The sequence below is a fragment of the Sceloporus undulatus genome, chromosome 1 (genome assembly GCF_019175285.1).
Source record: "Sceloporus undulatus isolate JIND9_A2432 ecotype Alabama chromosome 1, SceUnd_v1.1, whole genome shotgun sequence".
In the NCBI taxonomy this organism is placed as follows: Eukaryota; Metazoa; Chordata; class Lepidosauria; order Squamata; family Phrynosomatidae; genus Sceloporus; species Sceloporus undulatus.
In genome coordinates, this window is record NC_056522.1 from 344988523 (window position 1) to 345002749 (window position 14227).

The window sequence follows — 14227 nt, forward strand, 5'->3', positions numbered from 1 at the left end:
TATATTGGGAGAAAGGTGGGGATTGATGATGATGATGATGATGATGATGATGATTTGACTCAATAATAGAGGTCACAGGCCTGAGTCTGCAGCACCTAAGCATACTGATTTCCCAGACTAATATGGCTATAACTTTGGATTGTACTAGCATGCTCATAGTTGAACAAGGATTTTAATACCTGTCTCCTCAGTCCTACTCAAATCCTCTATCCACAATGCCACATTCTCTATAGTTCTTTAATCCCTGTTATGAAATGAGGCAGACTGAGTTCAATTATTTCAGAATGAGTAACCCATGCTGATCAAATTGATAACACCAACCATTTAATCAACCATCTAGCCAAACAATTTAGAATCTGAATAGAATGTATAATATGAACAAGGTAAAAAGGAATCCTGCAACATTACCAGTGGTTGAAAAGGAGTGTTGATCTTTGGGAAATTCTATTTGATGGTTTTGCTCTGCACACATATTTGAATATGTGCTTTATAACTTCCAGACTTAAAAGAATTTGAGAAATGCAGTTCAGCTCTATCTAAGCAAGTGAAGGGAAGGAATGAGGAACCCATACACTTGGCTTTCAGAGAAGTATTTTGAGAAACCTCTAATCATTCTTAATCCCTGTGAAACTATTTCAAGTCTTACAGTCAATGAAGTACTTCTGTCTTACCTATATATATATATATATATATACACACACACACACACACACACACACACACACACACATATACATACATACATACAATTGGGCCATTCATTATATAATGGAACATCACAGTACAAGAAGACATTCTTTGTTTTAAGTTGGAATCTCAGCCATGCAAGCAATCACAAGTTTTCCTTGGCTTAAATAAATCTCAGTGCTTCATGAACTATGCATTTTTCCACAAACCAGTTATTTTTCCAGCTGATCATTTGTGGAAAGGGGGGAGGGGGCTTCAAGGCAGTTCTATAACTATGACTGTTTTTACAAAGTAAATAATAATATAAAGCCATGTTGTCAACTATTCTGAACATAAGAAGCACCTACATTTGTTCTAATGGCTACAGGCATTTTAAAGTAATAAATATTTATATTCACATTGCAAGTGATTGTGTGTATTCATATGTAGGATTATATAAAGAAAATGTCAGGTTTAAAAGAATCATACAAGTCTTAAAAGTCTATTTCTATTTCATCTATAGCATAAAAGAATTTACAGAATTTCCTCTCCTCTCTCCCACCTGAGCCCTCTAAAGGCATCGAAAAAGCTGATCCTGGAAGATTCCCAGCAATATAGAACAACTTTTAAGGGTGCATGAGGAGAAGTGCATGGGGGGGGGGGATTACACACTTATTCTGATATGTTCTAGATTAAAGAACTCTCATTTTTGCGGATACCAATTCCACAAAATAAAGTAGTTAATAAATAATTCCATTAGCCAAACAACCTCACTGGTTCCTGGCTAATGTCTTGGATAGCGTCTATTTGTTGTTGTTTGTATATAAACTGGGTCATACCCACCCATGCATACACAGTTCATACAGAGAAATGTGAGTGCAATGTGACTGCCTATGAGTACAACCACACAGTAATTTCCAAAAGAGAACTGACCATATTAAGCTATCTTTATAGTAACAGCATCTGAACACACAAATGACAAGGTATTCCCTTAACATTTCCAGTTACCCAAATCCCTATAAACTCTGGCGGTATCCATCCTCAGCCCAGCAGACATTGGGCCACAGTTACTTGTGAGGCGGAGGTAGGCAAAACTTTTCATGAGATACAGTCCTCAGAATAATGAGAATCCCAATCTTAAATTCAAAGAGCCTGAATAATGGCACTTTGATAACCTTGGGGGGGGGGGGGGATAATCAGAAACATGTTCTGCTGTTTTCTGAAACAACCTTGTCCAACTCCATCTGGGAGAAGCATACAGCCATATCAGATTTCCAGATGGAAGTGACACTATAAAGAACAGATTTGATGAAATGCTGTTTTACTACTGTAGTTTTCAAGTTCACAGCCTTTTGCAGCTTAATGTCGCTTCAAGAGGGAAATAATCCATTTCCTTTTTGCCTCCTGCAGCTGCTGCTGCTACCTCCTTTGGAAGGTAGTGGCAGGAAGCAAAATGTGTATTATGATACACATTTGTTCTTGTGAGAAAGACCTCTAAGCTCTTTCATTTAAAGTTTACAAAAGCAGTCTCTCTCAGCCACCTTGTATCAATACTTTTCAAACAGAACACGTAGAATTACTGGAAAATGTTCAGCATCTCAACAGCATTAAAAAAAAATCTGCTCTTACAAAGCAACATTGTTTTCCTTTGCATTTATTATTTTATTTAGTATTCTTATTATATTCACAGGAAACTATGGTGAACTAGGAAATGCAATTAGTAATTTCAACACTTCAGCAGGTAATCATTCTCGTAAATTGTTCAATCTTGAAATCTTTTGGGGGGAAATATTAATATTTTATTATACTCAATTTTATTTCTTTTATGGGAAAGAAGAAGGCTATGAATACTAGATTGTAAAAAAATTAAAGACTGATCAACCAGTTTTACAGTTTGACTTTTTTATTTAGTTATTCTGCCTTTTATTTCACAGAAATTAGAATTAGAATTGTATTAGAATTAGAATTAGTATTAGAATTGTACTTGCAAAGTTATTGCTAAACTCTGTTCTTAAAACTCCTCTGAGCAAGTTAACAGCTTCCCATGCAATCCTGATTACATAGCTATGAAGGAAATTCAACAGTACTTTTAGATGCACAATTATGTGAAATTAAACACTGCTGCTCTCATGACTGCCCATTTATACCATTCAAACTTGATTAACTGGAGTTCTAACCTTCAAAATGTAACAGTGAACTCAAGATTATCTGTAAAATCCTAATAGAAAAAAAATCTTAACTTTATAGGAAGATTCATACCTGTGAGTATCTTAAGAAGTTCATAGTCTTATCACAGAGAATGTATCACAGTATCCATGAACACAAAATGTCTTATGTACTTTTTGGGTCACTCCATCTTTAATAAAGTATCAAAATCAATACCTTCAGGAGTACATGTAAGTGTGACAAAATTGATTTTTGGAAGTGAGTGCTTAGGGATTTAAACCACTGGTTTCCAGTTCTTGAAAAACAAAAAATGCATCTGTTCAAAAACTAGTGTTTTTTAAGTTGACACACGAGAGACTTAGAACAAATCATGAAAGAAAAAAGATTTTTTTTAAGGATAAAAGTTCCCACCACTCTCACCCAGTGGCAAGTTCTACTTTACAATTGGGTCTAAATAAGAAGCCCAATAAAGCATTCATTTATGATTTAATTTAAAACCTGTTACCCAACAATAAACAATTAGACCATGCATTTTGGCTACAGTGCATTCAGATCATTCTGACCAACAAAATCTCACTGAACATCAACAATTTTATACCTACTACACAATGGGAGAATGATGTCCATGTGATTAATAGCTTGGTAAATTCAGGCTGTCTCCATAGACATCCAGAGAGAAGCTAAATCTGCTGGCTACTGCAATTCGTCTGTTCTTTTCACAGACAGAATCATTCTTATATGGCATTATTGGGGACTGCTAGGTTGACTACAAACTGAAAACAACTGCAGAAGTATGTATAAGGGGCTCAGCCTTCTGCTGATACAAAAGTCAAACTCTATCATGAACCAATTGTTGCAAGAAAGGTGGCAAAAGAAGAGAGATTTTTCCTTCTGCTCTCCATCCAGCATGTGAAGATTGAATTTATACCAGCACAAGACCGTGATAGTTTTTTTGTGGGTTTTTCGGGCTATGTGACCATGTTCTAGAAGAGTTTATTCCTAGAATATGGCCACAAAGCCCGAAAACCCCACAAAAAACTATGGATGTCAGCCATGAAAGCCTTCGACTTCACACAACACTGAGACTACTACACATGAAGATTTGTATTCCCTTGTACAAGGGGATGTGGCCAACCACAAATTCTTTATAAAAGGGGAACATCAGCCCAAATCTTGCATAAAGCTGATTAAGTGGCAAGCTCACAACTAAATTTTACCACTTGTAATACTAACTATTCCTAGACACCAGCTCAGCACAGCCCTATACACAATCCTCAGCACATAAAAAACTAGATATCAGGAAGAACTAAGCCTACCTTTCTTCCTAACATTCTGTCATGTGAGCTCTCATTTTCAATCTGATCTGATGCAAGCCAGGCCTACCACTTGATTTCCTGCTTGCAAGTCCAGGCTTTAGTCTAGCACACTTTTTCACAACAAAACCCATTAAATAACTAAAGGGACCTAACATTTTCATTTTAAAAGACATTTACCTCCATTTGCATTCCAAGCTGTGCTCTCTCTTTGTCCTTGCGCTCCATGCATCGCTTTAACTCTTCTATTTCTGACATCACAGCACTATGATTTAGCTTTGCTCTCAGTTCCCAGATTTCCTTCTCCAGCACTTTTTTCTCTGGGTCAGACCTTTCAGCCTCTGGAATACATAACATAATTGGACTATGAAAAATTACATGAAGCAAACAATGTAGACCCATATAAACAGAGTTTGAGGGAAAAGCTGATAAAGTTGATTGATATAAAGACAACTGAATTTGTTTAAGTATTTAATTAACTTTACCTATACATATAAAATAAACACTGTGTATGTATTATTCTTATACCGTATATACTCAACTATAAGTCAACCTCATGTATAAGTTGAGGGAAGGTTTTGGGGGCAAAATTATGGATTTTGTTATGACTCTTGGATAAGTCGAGGGTAAAACATAAGGACATGCAACAAAGGATCTAAATGATGAAGCAAAGGAAAACAATGCCAAAGAACAAAGAACCTACAAAATTACGGCAGGCATAACTGTTTTGGCTCACACTAAAGGCTGGATAGAAGAGAGAATAGAGGGCGGTCAGTGTTACCAGGACAGATTGCATTCTTGCCTTTCACCAGGGGATGGTTCCCTTTTTAGAAAGAGTTAAAGTATAGTATTTACATTGACCCATAGATAAGTCGACCTAGGTTTTGGAGGTCAATTTTTTGACTAAAATTTCTAGACTTATACATGAGTATATACAGTATATTGCTTAATATACAGTAATAAGATCTTTAAGTGGTTTAAAGATACTGAACACAATATATAGATACAAAATTAAGTCCCTCCAACTCTTTTTGGAAGGTCATCCAATAGAACAGGGGTACGAAGAAGTGTTTGGACTGCAACTCCCATTAGTCCTAACCAGTATAGACAATGGTGAGTGATCAAGAGAGTTGCAACTCTCACAGCACCTGGAAGGCCACACAGTCCCCATCCTTGGAGAAATAGCTCAAAGAACTGACTGGAGGAACCAGATATGGGAGAGTTGCCTTTACCAATATGCCATCTCTAGCTACAGAGGAGGTGAGTCAAAAAGTTTTACCCTTCCTATCTACCCACATCCAAGCCGGGAAATGACTTACAGAAGGGAAAGACTCAGTGGTGACTGGAGAAAGAACTACAATCATGAGGAAGACACTACCATTTAATGGGAGGTAAGAAACAGGAGGGAAACAATGGAATTATGTGTATTTCTTGGTCACAGCAGATTAGAGACTATTCTGAAAAATGGCCTTGCAAAGTTTGTCACCCACAGACACTGAATTTCAGGCACAACTGGATCCAGAATTAATATATTTTGATATTATTAAGGGAAACAATGGGTTTGGAACCTAGTTTGTGGCATGTTCTGTTTGAAAACATTAAAATTCTGGACCATGCCAACCACCACCATGTCAGGATGCATAGGGAAGCCACTGAAATCCACAAACACCTGGACAATTTCAACAGAAAAGAGGAAACCCTTAAACAAGGTTTGGCTACCAGTCCTGAAAGATAGCAAGATAAAGACTCAACAAATGCAAATGCGAAATCTCCCAGCAGACAATGAGCACTATCAAGCACACATTAATCCTCTTTTGCAGATCCTCCCACCCTGAGGCCTGCCATTAGCAACAAAACAATATACATGCAAATCAAGGTCACACAATATATATATCCAAGTCCTTTCCAGGCAAACATTCTCTGAAGATGCCAGCCACAGATGCTGATGAAATGTCAGGAAGAAACTTCTAGAACATGGCCACATATCCCGAAAAACCCACAAAAAACTATTGATGCCAGCCACGAAAGCCTTCAACTTCATATTGCTCTATATGTTATAAAGTTCAGACAGAGGTCATCGTATCGATGGGGGAAGTGTGGTGCTCTTAGACATCTCTGCGGCATCCGATACTATCAACCATGGTATCCTTCTCGAATGCCTGAGGGGGTTAGATATTGGAGGCACTGTACTCCAGTGGGTCCGATACTACCTCTCGGGTAGATTCCAGATGGTGATGCTGGGGGATAGTTGCTCTCGTAAAAAAGAGCTGACATCTGGTGACCCTCAAGGTGCCATTCTGTCCCCCATGCTTTTCAACATTTACATGAAGCCACTGGGAGAGGTCATCTGGAGACATGGGGCACGATGTTATCAGTATGCTGATGACACTCAAATTTATTTCTCTATGTCTCTGACTGAAGCAGTGACCAAGGATGGTATCTCTCCTCTGAATGCCTGTCTTAAGTCAGTAATGGGCCGGATGAGGGAAAATAGACTCATATCTTTGTAACAAAAAATAAACTAAAGACATTGCCATAAATCCATGTACACATTTCCATACTGTAAGTTTGACGATATTAATAGAAACCAGATTTATTTTAAGAATTATTCCAAGTAGAACAAGATTAGGCCATTTTTAGGGGACTGTGTGTGAAACCAAAAAACAAAACAAAAACAAAAATAAAACCTTACACAATACATTTTCTACTTGTTAAATTATGGTTTAATTAACACAACTGATTTTACCCTCTCTAGTTCATCTTTTAACAGAAACCTGTCTGTGAACCCTTATAAATTTCTGTCATGTAAAGAATTAAATACACTGAAGTTGTGGGCAGCACATGTTTTTAATTGTATTGTTCTTTTAATGTTGTGAGCCGCTCTGGTCCTAGTTCTAGGGAAAGAGTGGGATATAAATAAGATGATGATGATGATGATGATGATGATGATGATGATGATGATGATGATGATGATAATGTTTAGTATGTGACATTATTTTTAATTGGTTTGACAAACAGTTGTGAACTTGCTCTTTCCACCCTACTTCTGAGGGTTTTGGAAATACATTTTTTTAATTATAAACACTGAATTCTTGTCATGACACTGTCACAATATGATACAATAACGGATAGAGGATTAAGTGAGGAAACATCTACCTCTTCGCTTCCTCCTGTCATTTTCCTGTTCATCCGGATGGTTCTGATGTATGGCAACCTGAGAAATTTGATGCTGAAGATTCAGACGTTCCTCTTCTGCTCTAAGGAGTTGGGAACGGAGATCCTCAATCTAACACACACATATACACATACACAGACAAGCACCAACTTTTAAACATCTAGAAAATGGCTTTAGTCACATGTGGAGTGACTATCTTCATGATCATCATCAATTAAAATATCTTAAGCCAGAAGCAAAATGTGGCCATAATCAGTTATCTATACACAACAATAAACCAAATGTATGCTCCCTGTTTAAATGGATGCCTCAGACACAGGCGGTGTTTTTGTGTTCTTTTCTGTGTCAAACTCAACCTGCATGTTATACCAAAAATCTTTGACTGGATCTCTCAATTTTATTTGTAGCTACTGAAATGTAGTTACCAGGAGATTTTCCTATTAAATAATCCCCATCCAGTTGCTGTTTGCTATGCAAACTGAGGGGTTAGGGGGGTGTAATCACAGAATAAACAGCAATATATGCACACAGGCAAATGCACAAGATGTTGAATGAGAATCTAGTTTGTTGGATTGGTTTTGCTTCTGGGGAAAAAATATATTTCTAGATGCCAGAAAAGAGGTTAGGCACTGCAAGGCAATTCACTTTCCCAAATTATAATTTGGTTGTGCAAAGCAAAGCATAACAAAGCAGTTCCAGGACAAGGAAGAAATTCTCCAGTCATTCAATTTACTTACTTTTAAGGCAGGACCTTTTCCTGCTTTTTCAGAATACATCAAAATGTGTATGACAGAAAGCCAAAAGATTTGTACTATCACAATATAAAGAGTTTTAACACAGAGAAGGCAAGGCAGTTTAAACCATAAATACAATCTGTAAGTGACCTTAGTTTATACATAGGTATATATGTATGCACAAAGGGTATCTGAGATTTTAATTTCAACCAAAATGAGAAGGTACATTAAATCAGATAATCATTTAAAATGGCAGACGATCAAGCTCTGCAAACAAGGTTGGGAGAAAAAGAGCGAGAAAACCACACCATCAAAGTCTATGGAAAGCCCTCATTTGTCATGAGTCAGCCCACGGCTGTGTAAACACAGCTTGTTTGAAAAGCATCAATTATAGCAGATTCAGATACAAATGCAGAGGAATCGCTAAAATAAACAGTAGGCACTTTTGAGCCATAACAAAAGGCTGTGTAAAAAAGGACCTTAGAGATACAAATGATCATTTTCTGAGCACAGGGAAGCTTCTTTTTTTATCCCAGAATCTCCTAGCCAACATGGCTATTGTTTCTGGGAGTTGTGGTTTTTCCAGGCTCTGTACATTTGTATCTTGTATCACTGGTACTCCTTCCTGCTTTTTTGCATTGCTTTAAAGTGCTTGCTCCCTCTTCCATACATCCATGAGGTTCTCTGGGTGACCCAAGCCATTTTCTCATCTCAAACTACATTATACTAGGAAAGGTAGGATAGAAAGTACATAACAATAACTTTATTTTCAAAGCCTTTAGTCAAAATCTTTGATTGGTGGGGGGGGGGTCATGCTATGAGAGAAATGAAGATAACCAGCTTTGGTTACCTTTCTCAAGCTTATTTTGTTATCACGATCTTATATGAAATGTTCTCCTGTAATCAAGTTTGGTATGTACTATTGTGAATGCTTTATCATACGTCCTCCATACTATCTATTGAGCTATTTGTTAACAACTTCTAAGAGTCCTGAGTGTTGCCTACTGTGAAAGGAGATAACTATTCCATAAAGGAAAGCAGCTACCTGGTGGAGAAGAACTTCTCGGCTGTTTTCCGACTGATCCAGTTTCCTCCGGGAACGCTCCAAATCCTGTTCAAGCTGGTATGGATTTTAAAAGGTGACAAAAATCATTCCATTACAAATAATGTTATGATTTTAAAAGATAAATACTTAATAAACCTAGAAATACTCTAAATACAGTACTCATTTCTTGTCTAGTATTATGCTGAACTCACCAAAAATGATCTGTTTACAGATGTACTTGATTTTATGTTTCCCCCCTAAAAATTAGATTACATAATTCAGTTGCTATTATATCTCCCTCTTTAACTAAGTAAGTTCATTTTTAAAGTGGTTAAAGGTACAGTTTTAAGGCTGCTTTTCATCTCAAGAGCCACAGATCCCATGGGATGGTAGGTAAACTGATATTTTAAGATACATAAAGAAAAAACATCCACAACTCTCAAGTTAAAATGCAAGATGGCTCAGCATATGTCTGTAAGTAATACAGAACTCACTTTAAGTCCTTGCAATGTCCACTGTTCTTCGAATCAGAACTAAAACAAAAAAACTATCATTTCAGAATCTGATCTGGTCACTTTTTGCTTTCAGATACAATTTAAGATGCTGAGTGCCCTAATATTGCAACTATTAACAAACAACAAAATGTAAATCTTCCTTAGTCTAGATCCAATCCTAAGGAAGCCTCCTTGGTGTCTGGTCTGCAATGGAATCTGCTTCATCTGAAGATATGACCACTTGCTATAGAATTAGCATCTCTTAGGTGAAAATCAACCCCACCCACATTCAGTTTATGTGAAACCCCCATTTTCTGTATTGCTTATGATAGTTAGGATTAGAATATAAATTATGAAAACAAGCCTATTCTGTGCCTTGGCTAGTTTATCTTTCATAGACATTTCAACAATACTATATACTTTGATTTGTTCCCTTTTTTTCCTTGATCCAGATTTCTCCTTCTTCTTATGTCTCCCACACCTTATCTAGAGAAGGAAGTTATTTAAACTCATTGCAATCTTGTGAGGGACATCAGGTTGAGGAACCACAATTTGTACTTCAGGACTGTTTAGCTTGGACCAAAGGCATGTAAAGAGTAATTATAGAGGTTTATAAAATTATGCATGATGTAGAGCAGAGGTTCCCAACATGTGCTCTGAGGAGCCCTTAAGGCTCCATGTGCACTTTCACCTAACCCTACCCCCCCCCCAAATAACACTACAGTGGTACTCCGGGATACGAAATCACCGCGTTACGAAATTTCCGGGATACGAAAAAATTAAATAGGAAAAAACTGTTCCGGGTTACGTTTTTTTTTTTCGGCTTACGAAAAAATTTTTGGTGCTTTTCGACGCTTTTTCGCACGAAATCGCGGCTTTCAGCGCTAGCGGCTATGGCTTTTTCGGCTAGCGAAATCTTTCGGGTTACGAACAGCGCCGCGGAACGAATTACATTCGTAACCCGGGGTACCACTGTACTACTAAACACCATTACCTTGTAAGACAGAGGGTAGGCCTCTTAGGGGCTCTGCCATAGAAAGTGATTCTTAAAAGACCTCCATGACCCATAAAGGTTGGGAACCTCTGATGTAGAGAACATTGATAGGGAGACGTTTTCCTTCTCTCTTGATACCAGTACCCACAGTCATCCATTGAAACTAAATGGCTGGAGATTCAGAATATCTTTAAAAATATTTCTTCACACATGCACAATTAAACTGTGGAATTCAATGACACAAGATGCAGTAGGACTGGATAAATTCATGGAGGTTGTGGCAAAGAGTACTAGTGGCCAGAGTACTAGTCCAATGTGCAAAGCACTGCATCACACCCCCACATGTGAAACTTTATTCAAGCGTTCAAATTCTTCACAGAAACAGAACTGTATGAGAATGAGTGAGGAATGAACACACTACCTCTGCCTAGGGTTGCCATAACCCGGTTGCAACCGGGTTTTTCCTGTCCGGTCACGGCACGGGTGCAGCCAAAAACCGGGAAAAGCCCGGTTGCAACGGGGTTGCTGGGCAACCCTGGGGCCTCGCTGCCCTCCTCCACCGCGCATGGCCGCGCGGAGGAAAAGGAGGGCAGCGAGGCCTGGGGCGGAGGAGGCTGCAGGGAGGCGGCGCCTCTTGGGTGCAGCCACGCCAACCTCCCCGCCTCCCTGCAGCCTCCTCCCTCCTTCCTGGTCCCAGCGGGGGCCAGGAACAGGGGAGGCCGCGGCGATCGCGCAGTCCTCTCCCTCCTTCCTGGTCCCGCGGGGGCCCGGAACAAGGGAGGCCGCGGCGATCGCGCAGGCCTCCTCCCCCCTGGTCCCAGCGGGGGCCAGGAACGAGGGGAGGCCGCGGCGATCGCTGTAAGGCCCGGGGCCCAGGCGGGGAAGTAAAGCCTCCTTAAGTGGAGGCTTTCCCTCGCCGCTTGGCCTCCGCTCCCCGCCGCGATCGCCAGGGGAAATGTAGGACAGAATTTTCAAATGTAGGACACATTTTTGTGTGTCCTACATTTGAAAATTTTGTCCTACATTTTTCCTGGTTTTGAGGTCCGGCGCTATGGCAACCCTACCTCTGCCCCTTTTATCCTCATCATTTTCCAAGCGAGACTGCATCAGTGAAGAAAAGAACACAACATATCATAAATAGCACAAAAATTTTTAAAATTGCAAACTTACTTTGCTTTTTTCACCTTCCATTTTAAAGATTTTACTTTTTAAGGCCACTTCTGCTTCATTAGATTTAGCATCTTGTTGCTTTAAAGCCTTGAAGACAAAGAAAAAAAATGTGTTTTTATTTTTAAAATGAAACCCTTGGTTTATAACTATGCCAACAAATCTGCCATTCAGTTTTATAATGAGATATCCTCCTGGGCTAATTTTTGTATGGGATGGTGGGCCGATGGAGGCGGGGGGGAGATACAATTGGAAGCATCAATAATGTGACCCTCCAATATTCAGAAGGCTGGTGGCACCGCTGCATACAGGACATCCCATGTCCATATGGCTATGAGCTCAACTGAGTGAGACTGTGGTGGATGCATATCTGCAAACTCCAGTTTAATAAGCTAAATGAAAGGTAACTGGTGGGACATTTCCAAAAAGAAACAAATAAATAATCAAATTCCTTGCTTGTTTCTCGGGTAACTCAAGGGAACACTGAACACGAATAAAATTAAGAGCTCATTTAATACACAACCTCAACTCCATTACTTCTGCAGTACGATAGACTATTTAAAAAACAACAACAAGCAGGTGTTTTACCTTATGTGGGAAAATTACTTGCAAGGCCCAATGCAGTATTCAAATAATATGTTCTATTTATCTTCAAAGGGGCTAGCATAAAGAAAGTGCTGGACGGCATTTTCCTTAGCAGAGACTAATTTGTTATTGGTGTAAAAAATTACCCCAATATTCTATTCTATTAATTTTAGGAATTCCTGCAGATAATGAACAACAGTTAGTTTCCTACATTGTTGATGTAGTTTCTCAGGTTTTTGCGGATGGCATGCTGTTGTCATTTGATTCATTTTGTTTTCAACTGGAAATAACAGTGGCAGTATTTCAGGGCACAAAGGTTGCAGTTTATACTCAACCATAAGTTGGCCTTGTGTATAGGTCGAGGACATATCTGGAGGCCAAAATTAGGGATTTTGATATGATATGAAAAGCGTAGGGCCATGGAACAAAGGATCTAAAGGATGAAGAAAAGGAAAATAATGCCAAAAAACTTACTAACTTACAGCAGGCATAACTGTTTGTGCTCACATTAAAAGCTGCATGGATGAGAGAGAAGGGAGGGCAATGCTGCTAGGGCAAATTACATTCTTGCCTTTTACCAGGGAATAGGTCCTTTTCTTTGTAACAGTTAAAGTACAGTACTTACATTGACCTGTGGATAAATCAGCTCAAGTTTTTGGGTCATTTTTTTTTACTAAAATTTCTAGACTCATACATGAGTACATACAGTATGTTTATTATATGTTTTGTAGGAAAGTATCATCGGCTCAGTACAAGTGTGAACATGTTTTCTGGCTCTGAGTGTTTGAGCATTGTGGAACACCTATGATTTGACTCTCAAAAACATTTTTGTGAATATGGAACATTTTAAATATATTTTTATTAACGAATAAACACACTATTAACTCACAATAATAACATTAGTGAAACTACATCCACATATTAAAACAAAAAGAAAAGCAAGGGAAAAAAGAGAAGAAAAAGGAATATTTATATCCCCTGAATTACAGTGAAATTCCCATGAGTTCAGAAAATGCCCCTAGAAGTCAATGCAATGCATCTGGATTATTAAATTGTGTGAATACACTTGATAAAACAAAAGTAAGCATAGGATTATTATTTTTTTAAATAAATTTTATTTCCTCTATTCCAAATATTGCCATACAGTTGTCAGTTTCTACGTTTCACATGATACATTAGATATAATAATACGATATATTCAATTACTTACAAACTTTGGAACTAAATCCCAAAATCCTCTTATACAATATGCACTTTTTTAATGCTATCACCACCTCCGCCCTCAGAACAGCCTAATTGTTTTTTTATAATTTCCTTTAGCTTTTGTATACAGTATCACTTTAATATTGATTTTATAAACACTATTAAAGCAAACAATTATTTAGTGCTTTCTGGCTTCTAAATCCCATGGCTAAATATAAAATAGGTATGAGTTTTGCCATTGTGTTATATGTAGTTCCTTTTTAAAAGCCATATAGAACAGTGGCAAAAGGTGCCGTTAACACTTTTATCATTATCATAATCAAACTGGCAAGGTTTTCAACAGTACAGTGGTGCCTCGGGTTACGAAATTAATTCGTAACGCGGCCGCTTTCGTAACCCGAAAAGCCTTCGTAAGCCGAATTGCCATAGGCGCTAATGGGGAAAAGCCGCGATTCCGTGCGAAAAAGCCGAAAAAAGCACCAAAAGTTTTTTCGTAACCCGAAAAAACATTCGTAACCCGGAACAATGATTCCCTATGGGATTTTTTCGTATCCCGAAAATTTCGTAACCTGGGTATTTCGTATCCCGAAGTACCACTGTATACATTTTTCTAGGAAACCTACTACTACAAAATATCACAAGTCTGAATACCTTTTATGTGCCAGTAATGCATAGTTCTAAACAT

The 14227-nt window shown here is 38.3% G+C and overlaps 1 protein-coding gene across 12 annotated transcripts in view; it reads right to left on the bottom strand.

The window, feature by feature from the left end:
- The window catches only part of CEP128 (centrosomal protein 128), a 288826-nt gene that overhangs the window by 205412 nt on the left and 69187 nt on the right, over nt 1–14227 (bottom strand). For all 12 annotated transcript variants that reach the window (XR_006101452.1, XR_006101450.1, XR_006101451.1 and 9 more), the window contains 4 exons: nt 11758–11844; nt 9100–9174; nt 7302–7431; nt 4326–4486 (listed from right to left, as the gene is read on the bottom strand). Coding sequence is in view for 8 of the 12 variants with exons in the window: in XM_042445851.1 (XP_042301785.1) it covers nt 4326–4486; nt 7302–7431; nt 9100–9174; nt 11758–11844 (453 nt within the window). In the remaining 4 variants the exon portion in view is untranslated. The remainder of the gene's footprint in view (nt 1–4325; nt 4487–7301; nt 7432–9099; nt 9175–11757; nt 11845–14227) is intronic.